The sequence below is a fragment of the Papaver somniferum genome, chromosome 11 (genome assembly GCF_003573695.1).
Source record: "Papaver somniferum cultivar HN1 chromosome 11, ASM357369v1, whole genome shotgun sequence".
NCBI classification, from domain to species: domain Eukaryota; kingdom Viridiplantae; phylum Streptophyta; class Magnoliopsida; order Ranunculales; family Papaveraceae; genus Papaver; species Papaver somniferum.
This window is the reverse complement of record NC_039368.1, coordinates 13,933,669-13,951,636: the sequence shown is the minus strand read 5'-3', so window position 1 is coordinate 13,951,636 and position 17,968 is coordinate 13,933,669. Positions and strand designations below refer to the sequence as shown.

The 17,968-nt window shown below is 36.6% G+C and overlaps 4 protein-coding genes and 1 long non-coding RNA gene across 6 annotated transcripts; 2 read left to right on the top strand and 3 right to left on the bottom strand.

The window, feature by feature from the left end:
* The first annotated feature begins 32 nt into the window (after positions 1 to 32).
* On the top strand, positions 33 to 2,306 carry LOC113323460 (pentatricopeptide repeat-containing protein ELI1, chloroplastic-like). The gene is made up of 2 exons (XM_026571777.1): positions 33 to 1,924; positions 2,170 to 2,306. The coding sequence occupies exon 1, from the start codon at positions 172 to 174 to the stop codon at positions 1,873 to 1,875; it is 1,704 nt and encodes a 567-aa protein (XP_026427562.1). The 5' UTR covers positions 33 to 171; the 3' UTR covers positions 1,876 to 1,924; positions 2,170 to 2,306.
* Positions 1,924 to 5,064, bottom strand: LOC113323459 (TOM1-like protein 6). Its single transcript, XM_026571776.1, has 9 exons — positions 4,850 to 5,064; positions 4,672 to 4,750; positions 4,482 to 4,580; positions 4,239 to 4,352; positions 3,885 to 4,066; positions 3,660 to 3,741; positions 3,468 to 3,553; positions 2,941 to 3,324; positions 1,924 to 2,837 (listed from the first exon to the last, which is right to left on the bottom strand). Exons 1-9 carry the CDS (start codon positions 4,957 to 4,959, stop codon positions 2,045 to 2,047), a joined length of 1,929 nt encoding a protein of 642 aa, XP_026427561.1. The 5' UTR covers positions 4,960 to 5,064; the 3' UTR covers positions 1,924 to 2,044.
* LOC113323461 lies at positions 2,694 to 4,223 on the top strand. The gene is made up of 3 exons (XR_003347623.1): positions 2,694 to 2,815; positions 3,482 to 3,591; positions 3,998 to 4,223. It is a non-coding gene; the product is annotated as an uncharacterized LOC113323461 (long non-coding RNA).
* Positions 5,065 to 5,243: 179 nt separating the features above from the next.
* LOC113324151 (protein LURP-one-related 15-like) lies at positions 5,244 to 6,405 on the bottom strand. The gene is made up of 3 exons (XM_026572479.1): positions 6,044 to 6,405; positions 5,659 to 5,881; positions 5,244 to 5,560 (listed from the first exon to the last, which is right to left on the bottom strand). Exons 1-3 carry the CDS (start codon positions 6,373 to 6,375, stop codon positions 5,417 to 5,419), a joined length of 699 nt encoding a protein of 232 aa, XP_026428264.1. The 5' UTR covers positions 6,376 to 6,405; the 3' UTR covers positions 5,244 to 5,416.
* Positions 6,406 to 15,961: 9,556 nt separating this feature from the next.
* Positions 15,962 to 17,951, bottom strand: LOC113320134 (protein LURP-one-related 15-like). 2 transcript variants are annotated; one of them, XM_026568069.1, is made up of 4 exons: positions 17,624 to 17,951; positions 16,800 to 16,909; positions 16,442 to 16,696; positions 15,962 to 16,323 (listed from the first exon to the last, which is right to left on the bottom strand). In XM_026568069.1, the coding sequence occupies exons 1-4, from the start codon at positions 17,661 to 17,663 to the stop codon at positions 16,180 to 16,182; spliced, it is 549 nt and encodes a 182-aa protein (XP_026423854.1). In that variant the 5' UTR covers positions 17,664 to 17,951; the 3' UTR covers positions 15,962 to 16,179. The 2 variants fall into 2 exon arrangements, with proteins under 2 accessions (XP_026423854.1, XP_026423853.1); XM_026568068.1 differs by lacking the exon at positions 17,624 to 17,951 and having other exon boundaries at positions 16,800 to 17,282.
* Between the last annotated feature and the right edge of the window lie 17 nt (positions 17,952 to 17,968).

The window sequence follows — 17,968 nt, the reverse complement described above, 5'->3', positions numbered from 1 at the left end:
AATGCAGACGGTACTATAGAAAGGTACAAATTGCAAGGCTAGTTTCAGAAGGTTTTCATCGATTAGCAAGAAAGCTTAGACTCACTTTAAAAGAAGGGACATGACATGAGACCTACGGTGCCAAATTTAGGATTCACGAACACCGAACACGCCTAAACTGGGCTCATACAAATGGTTTCTGTGACACCTAAAGTACCTGTCATCCTCCTTTATACTCTGCAAAATACCATCCCCAAAGTACAGCAAAGACCAAATTCCACATTGGCTACCAAGATAATTTCTCTAGTAAACCAAGGGCAAAGCAGAAAAGGTTTGCTTCTTTTCAACCAGCTTCAATCATTTGAAGTTAGAGTAACTGGATTCTTACTCACAGCTGTTCTCAAATGTTGTGCAAGACTTGAAGCTCTTAACGAAGGAAAACAGACCCATTGTGTTATATTCAAATATGGGTTCAATAAGGATTTGATTCTAATGACATCTCTTATGGATATGTATTTTAAATCCAGAAGCGTTTTCGAAGCTCGTAATGTGTTCGATGAAATGGCTGATAGAGATGTGATAGCAGTTAATGGAATGATCAGCGGGTTATGTCGATGTAGTTTAACGTCAGAAGCAGTTCAAATATTTGAGAACATGTTTGAGAAAGACGTGGGGTCATGGAATTCATTGATTTCAGGCCTTGGTCAGAATATGGAGGGACTTAGAGCTCTGAATTTCTTTAGAAGAATGCGATCAGAAGGAATGAAAATTGATCTTACGACGATGGTAAGTGTACTATCGGTTTCTGCTGATTTAGCAGCTTTGGTTAATGGTCAACAAGTACATTGTTTGGTTATTAAACATGGCTTTGAAATGTATCTTCCAATTGGGAACGCCACAGTTGATATGTACGCAAAAAGTGGGTGCATAAATGATGCATTGCTTTGTTTTAACAATATCACTTCTAGGAATGTGGTTTCTTGGACTTCTTTGATAGTGGGTTTAGGGAAACATGGACTTGGATATGAAGCTCTGAGAGCTTTTGATCAAATGGAAATGGAGGGAGTTGTACCGAACAATGTTACATTCTTGGGTGTTTTATATGCATGTAGTCATGCAGGGTTGGTGGAGCAAGGATTGAAAATTTTCAACAAAATGATTTATAAATATTCTATACAGCCCATGATGGAACATTATACATGCATGGTTGATCTCCTCGGGCGAGCTGGAAAACTTGAAGAGGCACGTGTATTCATTGAGAAAATGCCAGTTAATCCAGACGTCAAGCTTCTGACAGCGTTCCTTAGTTCGTGTTTTTCTTTCATGAATGTAGAGTTAACAAGAAAAGTGGGTGAGCAGTTACTTGAGTTGCAGCCTGATGATGCAGGAGCTTATATATTGTTATCGAACTTCTATGGATTGGTTGGAGATCTGGAAGGTGTTGCAAAAGTTAGAAGGTTGATGTCCAGCAGGGGAATCAGGAAGGAAAAAGCTTGTACGTGGATTGAGATTAGGGGAAAAGTTCATGTCTTTGAATCAGGAGATAGATCACATCTGCTCCATAAAGAGATCTATAGTTATTTGGAGGAACTAATCAGGAAGATGAAGAAAATTGGATATGTACCGAATTTAAGCTTAGTGGTGCAGAATGTGGATGATCAGAGAAAAGAAGAAATATTATCAGGTCACAGCGAGAAGCTTGCGATTGTATTTGGGCTTCTCAGCACGCCGCCAGGTTCTATGATCACAATTGTCAAGAATCTTCGAATATGTGTAGATTGTCATGCAGCAACTGCATTTATCTCGAAAATTGCAGGGAGAGAGATTGTGGCAAGAGATTCAAGTCGGTTCCATCGGTTTAAGGATGGAGTATGTTCTTGTGGAAATCATTGGTGACAGCTCGGGTTTGATAGAAATGATGCGCAGTGCATGTTTGCCTAAGAAAGTAAGAATTACTATCTTATTTCAAAATTTTAAATATGACAGATCCCAGTCTGTGAGACATTATTATGAAAGAAAAGCAAACATTAACAATTGCAAAAGCATATTATGTTGTGGTTTCATTTCATAGGGCGGCTTGATTAGACACTGTGCTGTTCATCCTGTAAAATTTTCTCTCTGGACTTCCAAGTACATCTAGATCTTCAAACAATCTGTAAGAGGGAATAAATGCTTTTTGTCCTATTGCAGGATTAGGGTTTCTCCTAACCACCATGGCCTGTTCTTCTCCATACATAGCAGTACCATGGTTTCCATTTGTTGGGACTACAGCAAATTGTTGCATGGGCATGTATGAACCCGGAGAAGCATTAACGTGATGCATTAGAGATGTAGAAGGTGTTGTCATAGCTAACGCAATCTGGCTACCATTCACATGCGCCGTTGTTGCCCAAGGTGGTGGAGGACACGCAGATGAGTAATTAGGTAGTTGAGGTTGTGTTTGTGGTTGAGGATGAAATTGAGCTTGGACCCAGGGGACAACATAACTCCCATATGGTAACTGATTTTCTACATAAGGGTGGGACCCATAAGGATGCCCATTTGTGGTTGGGGACGCGCTAGGAGACATCGGTAGTTGAAGCATGTTTTGGTTAGAGGGTGATAGAGGTGTTAGAGTAGATTGAGGTGAAATTGTGGTCGTTGATAGTGTGATGCTCAAATGATCAACCAGGTCTTGCTCTTTCATGTTAGTCCTCACAGGCGGAGGTGGGGTTGTCAGAACCAAAGAGCTGAATGGGTTGGTGCTTATGGAAGCTGTTGCTGGAACCATTGATGCTTCTGGAGTTAGGATGTCGATCAGATCATATGAATCAGCACCACCAGCATTTGCAGTAAGGTTAGATTTATTTCTGGTTTGCCTGCATTTGGGTTTACAGAGTTTTTTAGACATTTGGAAATCTTAAAGAATGTCAATAAATGCCATTGAAGTAGAATAACAAAATAAAACGAAATAGGACCAACCTGTGAAGCAACATGACATGATCATTCTCTCCGTCCTCCTCGTCAACTTGTTTTTTTTTGGAAGTATTTATGTCTGTTTCTGTCTCATTTGATATTGGGATCAGTTCAATTACTTCAGATGGCGCAGGGCTCACTTTCTGCACTTCAGTTTGTTTAGGGCTCAGGTCAATGATTTCAGTTTGTCTAGGCATGTCTGTTATTTCTGTTTGTTTGTGCGTCGTGTCTACAATTTCAGTTTGTGGGGGGCTCCTTTTTGTGTTGTCAGATTGTCTAGGGATGGAGTTTTTTATCAGGACTTGACCAGACACTATGGCATCATATTTGGCAAGTACATTGTTTAGACTGTCATTCAAACGGAGGCCATGTGTAAGGAGATCCTGATCACTGCCACATGCACAAAAACTGTCAAACGGGAGAATCTGATTATAGCTTCACAATCTGTTCGAATATAACTTCAAATATCCTCCCAAATGTTTGTGGATAGCTGTAAAGTTGGCTGATTGTAATGGGATTTACAGAAGACTCACCCATTTGAATTCAGGAACCGAGCAAGCTTTTTCTGGTTGCAGCGACACTGGTCCACAAGCTCAAGCATCACTTCTCGTTTGTTTGGCTGTATCAGAAGGGTATAAAATGTGTATATATTGTTAGGTAATGAGGTCTATCAGATTTTTTTTTTTTTTTTGGTGTTCAATTGTTAACAAGCATTATGCATGTACCTCGCATTCATTAGGGTTAAAATTGTATAACATGTCAGCTAGGACCTCCTTAATACTCCGAATACAGTCCATGTGTGATAAACTGAAGTAGCAAATCACAGATAAATGGAGATAGTGTGAGAATTCGGAACAAAATGGCGATAGAAGTAACAGATATGTGAAAAATAAATAGTAACATGAACAGAGAGCTATAGTGCAATGAGCTAGTTGCTTCAAATTCCTCACCTTAGACTTTCCACTTCTTCACTCTTATCCTGATCAGAAGATTCTGATTCTTTCAGGCTTAGTGAACTACTCCTTGACAGTTCTGACCCTGCTTGTGATTGTCCTTGTGTCAGCTGTTTAACAGGTGGTGTGTATGCTGGACTTGTATCAGCTGGGCGTTCAGGGAATTGTACTCCAGCTCTCTGGCATTAATACAAGCTTCTTAGCAATTTATCAGGTTTGGATGTGGTTCTCAAAGCATAACGTTTGTTTCACAAATATGATATTTCGACCAGGTTTTGAGAATGTATCTGCCGCTTATTTCATGAATAAATAAAGTAGAGAATGCATATGGCCGGAATCAGCAACGCTTACCCTTAATTGGGTGTACGCCCAGTAATATTGAGGTCGTTTCCCATCGGCACCACCATATGCTTCTTGCCAAGTTTCAATCAGTATCAAAATCTTATCCCTCACTTGCGCATTAAACTGTTGATATATTTTATACAATCATGCTCAAAAAAGCAGGCAACAAAATGAAACCCATGAAAATGAAGTGAGATGATATTAGTTAAGCAGTAAGCACATTATACAAGGAACAGGTAGGTGCAATTTTACCGTCTTCCTAACGATCTTAATAAGTTCGCGAAGGATGTTTCGTTCACTTATTTGTAAGTGCAGGTAATCACCACAATTTTTCATCATGGTTTCCAAAAGCTTGAACACAAAAAGCAGAAGAGAATTAACATAACAATTTCAAAAATGCAGCAATGATTGAGTTTGTAGATTCGTTATTTGCAATTCATACCGTCAAAGCAAGTACTTGAATCTTTGGGTTTCTATGCTTCAATCTTTTCTTCAATGCCTTGACCATATCTTTTGTTAACCTGCCAAAATTTCAAAAGCAAACCATTGATGAATTTCTTACAAAAATTTGAGAATGAAAAGAAAGCTGCATTTCAAAATCCTATACTATATTTTATTACCAGAGATTATTATTCATGGAATCACAAATAGCAAAGTTCATATGCCAATCAGGTCCGGCAAGCAATTCACTTGTTGCCTTATCAACTCTTGCTGTCAAGGAGGTAAACATTGTGTCTCTGGTACTTTCCTATTGATCAAAACTTCCTTTGAAGATTGATTTTTATTTTCTTCCGATAAAAATTAGTGATAGTGAGAGACCAATTTTAGAGTATAAATTTACCAACAAATTTAAAAATAGTTTCCAAGAAAATCTGCATTTGAAATGGATCTATTTGACCCTTTTTTCTTTTTCATTTGGTTGTTCTTATTTTCCGTTTTTTCTATTTTGGTCATGATGTCCAAATTTCAGTGCCAGTAAAACATAAAGGTTGATGCCAAATAACTCATTTTATTTAATAGTGTCACATATTACACGTTAGTTTACTACATAAAATTACATTCATTGCTATCAATGTTGCAAAAGTACATATTGCTATAATGATTACTATTACAAAAACAGCAGAAGCATAACACACAACAAAAGGAGAAAAGGGAAAGCAATGACGAAGTTTATAGCTAAATATGCATCATCTCATAGCTCTTAGGTCGTTAACGGCATCAAGGACGATAATAACTGCAATAACAAATGCAGAGTCATGATTTGGCTGCACGGTGACGTTAAATGTATCCTTTCCGAGCACCACGCTGTTTACTGTGTGTTTCTTGTGCATCTGCAATCAATTGTTTAACAAGCATGATTAAGAAGACGCTTTACCGAATTCTCGGGGGGGAAAAAAACTGCTAATTGAAATTACTTCAGAATGCTTACTTGAGCTATGATGTTATTAGAATCTTTGTCTCCATCTCCGGCATATACAGTACAAGACCTCTCCAACCAGTTACCTTTGACCTTGAAATCACACACATCCTCTTTTGTGTTGTTTGGTAAGAACACATCTAGTTTGGTAGTCCACTGAATACAATGAGACTGTTTCGCAGTGAATACGAGGTCTTTCATATCTGTGCTATCTCCCTTGAAGACGTTAAACCTCCTGCGTGCAGTCATTACTTGAATATAAGAACCAAAATGCAGTGTGTGTTATATATAAATCTCCACATACTGGAATTTTGTGAAAATTAGCTGGTTATAAATGTCTCCACTGATTTGTTTGCCTCATTGATCGAGTGATTTCTGGATGGATGATTGACAAAACACAGGAATGCAATAAAATTGTACCTTTTCAAGAATAGTGACAATAGGGACTCCAGCAGGGTCACGTAAGACACGGTGGTGACGGACGAGAGTAAGCTCATCCTTGATATCGAAAACAGGATTTCCGTTAACATCTGAAACTGTATAGTTATCATGTGTCAATTTCAGAACCTTTCTGATAATTGAGAGGTCAACTGGATAAGGTGCACAGTACTTCGGACTAATAACTGAGACTGCACCACTAGTTACTGTGGGTGGACAGCTTGGTTGAGGTTGCCCGACTACGTAGTTACTGGATTTAGTGACAGCGTTGTTGCAGTGCTCTTGATTCATTTTTTGGAAACTAACTGGGAGGGCTTAAAAATTTTCTTAGACAAGAGGGAGATACGAAACAAAGGATTAGGCTCAGCTAATTCTCATTTGTTTATTGATTTTTTGTCGGCCATGTAATATTTTATTAGTAAGAAAATGTATCTGGCAGTCAATTTATGTGCACAAGAAAATTCTCCGAGAGTTGAAATTTTGGGACTAAACGAATAAAATGTGTTGGAATTTAGCAGCCTCTTCTTTTTTCCTTCTTTTTTTTTTTCTTTTTTTTCCTTTTTTTTCTTTTGGTTTTGAAGCTTTCCGCGGGGTGAAATTTTAGCAGCCCTTATCTTCTTCGTATCGATGGCTTTCTATAAAGTGGGGTAATGGGAAATCGGGGATTGATTTGTGCGTTGATATCACAAACCCATGTTTGATGATAAAGGACACCTAAAGATTTAAATGTAGATTTTGGACACAATGCCCACTTTTGTTTACTAGGTAGACTTACGACGATTCCTATGGATTCAACAAACAGTGGCTCTTTATGAACCGAGAAAAACAAACATGACAAAACCGTCACTCACAGTTTTTCTTTTAATTTGTGGGTCTCAGTGGGTCCAGCCCTTCTGGAGACGTGCAGGGGGAGGCATTATGTGTGGCGATTTTTTAGTGTGGTTTTTCTCTCAGTCTATGCAGACTTTTTGCTCAATAAATCAACGATTTGTTTATCTAGATCCCACTATGAACTCAACAAAAGAGAAAAATGGTTGGGCAAACGGGAAAATTTTAATAGTTTGCCCATTGTGGTTTTTAAGCAGCCGCGCGTCTCGTCTCTGACCGCGAGGGTCACCAGAAGGCGTCAGTGGCTTTACTAAACTTGCACGGTCCATGTAAATCCATTGGTGGCTTAAGTAAATCCGTGCGGCCTTTTTGCAACCGCCAACGTATTAATCTGATTTGGATAACCGTCCATGAACAACGCCTTTATACACGATTCAGTTACGGTTCATCCTAATCGGGGTGTATATCTTGGTATGTTAATCTCATTTCAAAGATTCATCTAACGGTGGATATTGTTTGCTTGGTTCTAAAGCTATCTTAGCTTAAACCTAAAGCAACCTATACTTTGAAAGTTTATATAAGAGAGAACCTCAAGCAACTTGGATTTTTAATCCCTGACACTATTAATTGTGCGTCCTAGTTGTAGACTAGAGTCGTCCTCTCCCTCAAACCATTCTAGGGTTTAGCGACTAAAAAGACTTCACCTATGGATTCGTGAATCCAGCTCCAACTATCTTTATCTTAATAGTTCGTGTATCCTGATCTTGTTTTGATTGTTGATTCTTACTCCATCAAACAAGATAGATAGAAATCGCAAAGTTCTCTTCGTCTCAGACTTTGTGATTCCACGGGTTTAATACTTGTGGGGTGAATAAGAATCTAGCCCGCTCTTCGGGAGTCGTAAGTTCCGGATTTTGAGGTTTGCTAGACTTTGTCTATTGCAATCAATTTCTAGTCTCACCTTGATCTACGATCAAAAAGGAAACCACATGCTTATCTGCGGGAGGAAGATTGGTTTAAAGTCTTCAATTGGGTTGAAGCAACTCTTAGGCTGTAAAGGACGTCAGCTAAGGGAATCAATTGCGTGGAATCCTGTTGGGATTCAAGAGGCGTAAGGAGCGCGACTATAACTAAATTGTTGTGGTGGTTTGATTCGGTCTTAACTACATTCCATTTTGAAGTTATTTGTAGTAAGCTAGAGTCTATAGCGGCTTAATACAGTTTGGTGTTCAATCTGGACTAGGTCACAGGGTTTTTCTGCATTTGCGGTTTCCTCGTTAACAAAATTTCTGGTGTCTGTGTTATTTCTTTTTCGCATTATATTGTTTATCTTTATAATTGAAATATCACAGGTTGTACGTAAATCAATCAAATTACATATATCCATCTTTGTTTGTTTGATACGACTTGATTGATTCTTGAATATTGATCTTTAGAATCATCCAAGTACTCTCACACGTAGATCAGGTTCACAAACAAGTCTCTGTAAACTTTATGATTGTGGGAAGAAGAGATATAACTATGAATATTATCCCTTGATGAGATTCATTAAGTTGAACTCTCGGAATTGTATTTAGGTTTGTCCATACAGGTTGCCTAAGAAAAAGTTTGTGGTGTATTTTGGTACACCTGTATTTTCAATGTTAACTAAGAATTGCAACCCGTAAGTGTATGCGAGTTTTTATTGAAAAAAAATGAAGAAAAATGTAACTATTTCCCAAAAAAAGTTTGTAAACGTTTTACACTTTAGGTTTACGAACGCAAGTAACTAGATTCGCGAAATCAATTAAAAAAAGTCTAGGAGAAACCTTTCTAATTTATGTTCGTAAACTCAAAATATAGGTTCGCAAACTCAAGTAACATTTTGGGTTTAAGAACTCTTCTATCTCCACCAGTTTCATGAACTCAAAACTTAGACTCGCGAACTCAAACAAAATCGGAGGTTAGGAACCATTATCTCTTCTAGATTCGAACTCAATGAGCATAATATTGAAATATCAGGAAATACTTATTGAATAGGCTTGCGAACTTAACAAGTAGGTCTATGATCCCAAGTCATAAAAGAATTCTTATTTGATTCTAGTTTCGTAATGCGATAAGCAAGAGATTGACATCGAAATTTCACTAGACTTTGATCAAAGTATCTAATCATTATGCACGTTGCTGGACTAGCTCTTGAAACCCTTGCTAGATTTTTTCCGTTATAAACTTCTGAAATTGATTAATAATTGACTGGGACTATGAAAACTGATATAGTGAAACTTTTTGAAAATCTAGATGACTACGATGATACATCCTTCTACTTCAGTGAGAATAATACAGATGCGTGTAAAGATGATGATCTTATTTCAACCTCGGCAGCAGCTGTACATGGGTTAACGGCATTTTCGGAGGTTACTATTTATCTTATCACTTCATTGTGAACCTACTTCATTGTGAAACTTGTACAAGTTTTCTAACTGAAAAGGAGAGGGTATTAAGTACACTACCAACTTTTTCTTCGGCAACCTGTATGAACAAAACCTAATACAATTGCAAGTAGATCTAATGAAAGATCATTGAACAATATGTATATAGAGTTTTTATCTCTTTCTATTCACAATTAGAAAGTCAAGATAATAAAGTCCGTGAACCTGATTATTTAGAAGAGTGCTTGAACGATCTCAAAAATCAATATCCAAAATCAATCTAGTCATATCCAAATAGATAGGATCTAAATTCTGCCAAGTATGAAACTTGTTATCTATCCCTCGAGATATGAATTCTACAAGAACGAGTCTCGTAATAAATCACAATCTGTATGGACTTTTTTACCAAGATTGACTACGTACTACTTGTGCTAATCCTATTACAAAGATAAAACAATATAATGCAGAATCGAAAAAACATAAAACCAGACGACTACTACTTGTGTTAATCCTAATATATTGTTGTAGCAATGTTAAACAAGATAATGCAGAATAGGAAAAACACATTAACGAGGAAAACTGCACCTGCAGAAAATCCCAAGGACGTCTTCCAGATTTGTAGATACTAGCCTACTACCAGACTTCAGACTAGAATGTAGTTGAGTCCGAGTTAACCCTCAAAGTAATTTAGTTGCAGTCATGATCCTCACATCTCTTGAACCTCGCAAGGTTCTATACCATTGATTCCCTTAGTTGACGTCCTTTACAGCCTAAGAGTTGCTTCAACCTAATTCAATATTTTTGATACCAATCTTCCTCTAATATATAATCCTATTTGATCAATTTTTAAATCGAATAGATCAAAGCTTGGAAATCTATTTGCAATAGACAAATCTAGCAAACCTCAAAAAGCAGGAACACTTACACTCTGTTAGCTGAGAAGCCTAGATTATTAACCATTTCTCAAGAACAATCTTAAATCGATCAATGCAGAAGAGTTTTAAATAGTGGGAATGTTATTAATACCCTTCATTTTTGTTGACTTTGCGCAAATACCCCCGAGGGATAAAAAAATAATTTTTTTCTCGAGTCAACTTAAGAAAGTTGCTTCCAATTTTGGAGCCAACTTGAGTAAGTTGTTTTCACTTTTTAGAAGAAACTTGTGTTGGTTGCTTTCACTTTTGGAAGCAACTTGTGCTGATTGCTTCCACTGAGGGGTATTTTTTAAGTTGAAAAGGGTATATTTCAAAGGATGGATTTTGAGGGGTATTTAAATAATGTTCTCTTTTAAATATCTATCTTGTTTCTGAAAGAGATGAAGAGAACTTTACGATTGATATCTTTCTCGTTACTGAAAGAGATTATGAAATCCTCGGTAACATAAAGAACAAGATCAGGATACACGAACTATCAAGGTAAAGATAGTAGGACTCGGCTTCACGAATCCCTAACGGCGTGTTTGGTTGATGGGAAGGGAATGCGATACATGGGAATATGATTCCAGGAATATAGTTCCCTTGAAATATGATTCCTTTAATCTTGTTTGGTTTAGTCAGGATTAGGATCAAAAAGTAAGGAAATGGTTACTAAAAAAAATATATTGAAAGAAAATCAATTCCCAACCGACGGGAATACTAAACCCACCTTCTAGGTGGGTTTTTTATTCCCCCATATTTGGGAAACCTAAAAGTAAAGGAATAGACTTCCTGCGGTTATTACACATCCCAAACAAGGGTATGGAATCATATTCTCGGGAATACGATTTCATACCCATGAAACAAACACACTATAAGGAAGTTTTTAAGTCGTAAACCCAATTATGTTTCACATATGAAACTTAGGTTCTTATAGGACGACTCTAGAAAACGACTAGGACACATAAGTGCCAGGGATTAAAATTCCCAGTTGTTTGAGTCTCTCTATTTATAGACTAGATTAGGTTTGCTTAGAATTCAAGCTAAGATATCTTGAGATTCAAGCAAACACTTTAGTTGTCTAGATGAAACTCTTAATATGAGCTCATGTAGCGTATGATAAGTTTGTCTTGAAATTATATAGAAGAATATACATTATGGTCCTGAGTACCGGAACCGTGTATAATGATAGTTCATGGAAATTACGCTTTGAGAACTAATAAATAATATCGTGCTCATTAAAATACTTAAGACTTGATCATGATGCATGCGCACAAGGTATTTTAGTGATCAAAGATGTCTTAGAGGTGTCGATGAAGGTTGTAGCATGTTAAACATATTTGTGAAAATAGTTCATGAGCATCTACTAAATTCGTACTGGGTAGTTATGAAAAAGGGTATACGTACCTATGAACCCGTTCGTGAATTCAAATGACCAAGGTACGCGTACTGGGTATACATACCCTTAGGCTATTCAGGAACTCAAGACCGTGAGGTATGCGTAATGGGTATGCGTACCTACCTATGTTCATGAACTTCAGATATCTTGGGTACGCGTACTGGGCATGCATATTTATCCTGAGTCCAGATTTCAGTAGTTCTGAAAACTCTTTTTTTTTTGTAAGTTAAAGATTCAATCAAACAACTAATTTAGGGAATTAGCAAGCCTTACATCTTGTATAGTAGAGTTTTCTAAGGTGATGTTCTCTTACATTAGGTTTATCTACTTCCAAGCTAGATAAAATACAGGCAGGGGGATTCTTATCCCAATCAGTAAGTTTAACAAAAAAATTTGCCCCATTGGCTAAAGTATCAGCCACGTGGTTTGCTATTCTAGGAACATAGAAAAAACCCAAAAAGTTGTCACATTTGTTGAAGTTACAAAATGCTTCATTCATCAGAGACTGGTTCTGCCATTCAAGTTGGGAGGGGATCCCATTTACGTAGTCGATGAGATTTTTTCAGTCGCCTTCCACACTGAAATTGGACCATCCCTTATCCAGAGCCCATTTAGCTCCTTGGAAAAATCCTAAGGCTTCCGCTTCTTCAGGGGTAGCAGCTGTGATAGGGCATGCTCTTCCATCTTCCCATCCTCCTGCATCATTTCTCAAAATTAAAGAAAAACCTACAAGCAATATATGTGAAATCCAAGCTGAATCTATATTAAGCTTCAGATTAAAATTCCTAGGTGGTTTCCATTTTGGTAGCTCAGCTGAGTTGATTGTCATCTGCCTAGTTAGAGAGATATCTTTATTACAGAATTGTATATATCTTCCTATTTCTAAACCTAATTGAGTACTTGATTGCTCTTTATTCTCAAAGACCTTGTTGCATCTCTCTTTCCATATAAACCATGCCTTAGTTAAGAGAGTTTCTAGGTGAATTGACTGGTTTCCCTTACCTATCCAAATCTTACATATGTCCATGAAAGTAGTGTTATAATTAGTATGCACAGATACAGGATAAGGTGCAGAAGCCCAAAAAGCCTTAGCATAAGGACAGAGAAAGAGAATGTGTTCTAAAGATTCATGAACATTACATCCTAGAGGGTAATTAGGGTTAACCTCATGCATAAATTTGGAGAGTTTTAAGTTTGTTGATAATTCATTATGAAGGCATTTCCAAGAAAAAAATTTAATTTTTTGGGAAATATCAAGTTTCCAAATATGAGACCAAAAATTTTCTGTTTGACCCAAGTTATAGTGGTCAACATTTCTTTCTGTAAGCTTATTGTACATGGATTTCACAGTAAAGGAACCATATTTTGTTAGTAACCATCTAAGGGTATCAGGTTTACCCTTGGCAATTCTAATGTTACATATTTTCCTAACTACTTCATCAGGGAAGATTTGAGAAATGATCCTAACATTCCAATCTAAAGAGTCAGGTAGCATAAGATCTTTAAATAAGGATATCTCAGAAGTTGCATTGGACTTAAATCTCTCAATATTATGAGCTATGTTTGGTATCCAATTATCCTCCCAAATGTTTACACTGTCCCCATCTCATATTTCCCAAATACTATTTTGTTTCACTAATTCAATTCCTTTACTTATGCATTTCCATATCCAAGAACTGCTAGAGGGGATTTTAGCTTTAAAGACAGATGTATGCCTAAAGGACCTAGGTTTTAGATGTGAAACCCACAAAGCTTTTGGTTTAGTGAGAAGTCTCCAAGCTAACTTAGTAATCATAGCTAGATTAAATTTGCTTGCATTTCTAAATCCTAATCCTCCCTTTTTCAAGGGTTTACATAAACAAGAATAAGATTTAGGGTAGTTCTGAAAACTCTCTTTTGATATTTTAAAACATTCCAAATCTCCATAGATATAAATATCATTGCTTAGGTGATTTCCAAATGATCCACCAACATAGTCCTTTGAACAATAAGTTATTTCGAACTAAGATTGTTAAGGACATATGAACATCCATGGCTTGAATCATATTTCGAGATGTTTAACAAGAAAATCTTGACTTAAAACTTCTTCTTTGTAATACTAAATCTACTAGAAGTCATGCGACATAGTCTCATATAGATAAAATGGTAATACTTGTGAGTGAGTAGAATGGTTCAGTCTGCACATACCTCTTTGTTGATGATGCTCTTCAAATATCTTCATTCGATCTTTGAGAGTTATTCAGTGATGTCTGATACTCAATTACCAAACTCTAATCCTAGTCTGAGACTTTACTTAAGCAGACTAGAAATCAAGATATAGTTTTATGCATCTAACATTAGCAACAAGCTTGAGATGACGAAACTTGTGAGTTCGACCGAGCAGTGCGCTAATACTAACCAATATCTAAAGACACTAAATAAATTGAAAACCATGAGCTTAAGTTTGACTTAGAAAGAAATTCTCATCTGTTGGATCTATTAGAACTAGGTTTTTATATCATTAAATAACTCTCGTCTTCAGTTTACCATATACACGTCCACCTATAAATATTTCCCTCCCATCATTGATTATCACCTTCATACCTTTGTTTCAACTCTTTTATGGGCTTTTAAGTTTTAATTTCGAGAAACTATTTCCTTCGGACACCTTTCCTCTTATATATGCTATTACCTTTCATTTGTAGGTTGTAATTATTTTGGACTATTACTTTTTTTTTCATGGATATGGATTTCATTATTTTTGGTAATAAAGAGTATTTTGAGCCGTGTCATTGTATAGATGCATCTTTTGTATCTAGCCTCAGTATCGTCCTTGAAATAACAGAAATCTTACCGGGTAAAAATTAAGGATTGGTGTTAAATCAGACACAAATTTATGTAGTCTCTCCAATTATATGTCTTCTAAATTTTTGTAAAGATATAAGATTTCAAAGAAATGTACGTTGTCTAGCTTTTTGGAGCAAATAAAAGAAATTGTAGTCTGTTTGTTTGTTATTTATACGTGGAGCGGGCTTATGCCTTCCTCAGAGCAGACCTAACCCAACCTTTGTTATTAACGGCACGAGATGCCTCACTGAGCACTTACCAATCAAAAAATAAAATTATATACAAAAATAGGTATGTTTTTGGACCTGTTTTTCAATTTAGGCCAAGGGACCAAGAGAAAGGCTTCTTCTCAACCTGCTTTTTATCAGACTAATAATCATGTTGGTTCTGTTACCAACAAAGTCACATTCACAGTTGCAGATCCAAAGGGAAAGAAGAAACCAAAGAAGTACATGAAGGTCTGATTCTATTTGTGTTAGTGACTTAATCTATTAGTGTTAGTCTTTTGGGTTACTGGATATTTTTTTTGTTTGTTTAACTTAGGTTATCTTTTGTGAATTGATGGATTATTATAGAATATAGTTTGTAAGACAATGCAAGATATGAAAATGAAATATTTTATTATAAAATTGTTGCAGGCTACATTTTGAGATTTTCCTTGAATTCCTTGCGTATTTTATACACATTTCCTTTTAATGTTTCCTTAGTTTCAATTAAAACAGCATCTGAAGCCCATCTGAATGCATCACAAGCTTTCTTCTTGCACACCAGGTATGCTATATGTTGAATTTTACATACCCTCAGTTCTAATTGAGAATTGCAATTGTCTTTGAAGCATTTTTGATTGTCTAGTGGACAGTTTGTAACACTGTGATTGTCTTCTCCACATGCAACACAACCATGTGCTGATGGAAGCTTGATTGGAAGTGTGGAAGTATAGGAAGAAGCTTGATCAAACCACTCAAAATAGTTGCAGGTGGGGTTCAAGCATTTCAAGAACAACTTTCCATTAGTTTCATCTGTTTAGACGTCAATAAAGCTCTCGCTCCATTACAAGGTACATTTTGGACCTTGAATAAACCTAAGAACATGCCTTTGTTTCATGATCTTCTTCCTTTTCACACATTAAACATACCATCATACTACTTGAACTTGATGTATCATTCATACCACCACCCATATTTTCAGATGTGAAAATGAAGAAGAGCTAATTTCTGTGGTGGTGAATATTTTCAGTGCCATGTATGCAGTATTGATGACGTGTACAGAGTCAAACCATCGAGTCGGTTATCAATGACTGATTCAAAGGACTATTCTGTCATTTTAAGTTCATTTAACTGCGCTAACTTTCCATCACCAATTTTCCAAAAAACGGGCAAATAAGGCCGAGTTTTATATATAAAAAAGAACGGACCTAATTTTGTAAAAAAAATAAAAAAAAACAGGTTACTTTTGTAAATTGCCCAATAAATAAGTCGTTAGGAACAAACAAACAAACAAGGTAAAAACGGAAAAAGAACGGAACCCATTTATTCAATCTTTTCACCCTTACAGTATATAAATCACAATCATTACTACGAAATATGAGTCTATGATCAATCACAAACGTACTGTGATAAGAAGCACGTATCTATGACTATGAAAGACATAGGGTACATTATCACAAAAAACAGCCAAGGGCATGAAGCAAAAGAAAAAAGAGAGAAAGAGAATACATGCATCATGATTCAGCTCTGGCATCGTTGACGGCATCGAGGACAGTAATAAGAGCAATAATGAATGCATAATCGATATTTGGATATACTGTCACATTAAAAGTATCCTTTCCGAGCACCACACTGTCTACGGTGTGTTTCTTTTTCATCTGCAATCATAAATTGAACAAGCATAATCAACACACGGTAATTACCAAATTACTGCCTCTTGTGTAAGTAGATTAGAGAAACATATTGGATTCACTATATATATACAGATATGCTTACTTGAGCAATGACTCTGCTAGAAGCTCCATCTTCATCTTTATCTCCGGGCTCTCCGGCATATATGATACAAGATCTCTCCAACCAATTGCCTTTAACCTTGAAATCACACACATCCTTTTTTGTGTCGCTTGCCAAGAATACATCTAGTTTGGTAGTCCACTGAATCATATGAGACTGTTTTGCAGTGAATATAAGGTCTTTCATATCTTTGCTATCCCCCTTGAACACATTAAACCTCCTATGCATACTCTTTATCTGAAATTGAGCAAAATCATTTGACATAATGATTCGGTCATTAAAAGTTGTAGTGGAAGGAAATTGAAAAAGAAAAGTAAAATGGAAGGAAAAGAAATGAAACCTTTTCATAAACAGTGACAATAGCGACTCCGGCAGGGTCACGCAAGACACGGTGGTGGTGGAGGAAAGTCATCTCATCTTTGATCGTGAAAACAATATTCCCGTTAACATCTAAAACATCATAATTATCATGTGTTAATTTCAGAACCTTTCTGACTATGGTGAGATCAACTGGATAAGGGGCACAGTAGTGTGGACTAATAACAGACACAACGCCCGTGTTAGTTGATGGTAGTGGTGGACAGCTTGGTTCAGCTACGTAGTTACCGGATTTATCGTCGGTGTGATGTTCTTGATTCATTTTACTCTAATGGAGGATTTTGCCAGAGAAGGGGAGATGGGAACAAGGGATTGAAGTTGAATCATATTTATGGCGATTGAATACTGATTTATGCTGGAATTGGTCCTTGTGATTATCTTTGTATTTAAGTTCTTGTCGGATCTCTAATTAAATTCTAATTAAGAATAATAATTGTGCAAGTGGTTCTTCCAAGATTTGAAATTTGAAATATAAATGTACAAGTACAATAATGTGATGTATAGTACAAGTCGTGATCGGTATTCAAATGAGGATAGACTTGTTCTCCCTTATTAGATAAATATGTCTGTTTCAGTTTCGTCAAAGTCAAGTTTCCAAATGTGGATCTTTGAATTAGTATTTTCTTTAGTTATTTTTCTGACGAATGGTGATATTCAGTTCGGGATCAATATTTGGTCGGGCTAGAGATAATTTGGTCACTATGAGAAAACGAAGTTTCCCGGCAGCAAAAAAAAATGGCAAGAGCAAATGTAAATCATGGAAACGAAATACCCACTAGAGCTAACCTGAAAACTTGGGGTGACCGGAGAGTGCTGAGAGATTCATGATCGATCAGGTAAAACGGGCATGATGGAAAAGAAGAGCACATGAAGAACCAGAGTAATCAAAAAAGTATGTAAGTATCTGATTGTGAATGATGCGATATATGACTAACTAGGGTAATGCACGTGCCCTGCTTCTCCATCGTTCACGACCATCACCCTTCTAAAATCTTCCAAGTTCCATCTTCATGGTAATAGCAGCTTAACGGAGAGCGCATCATTGAGAAGAACTGTCGATATTTTAGCTCCGCTCACTATGTTTTCCCTTATTTATAGAGCCGATCGAGACTGCATCCAGCTTGCCAGAGT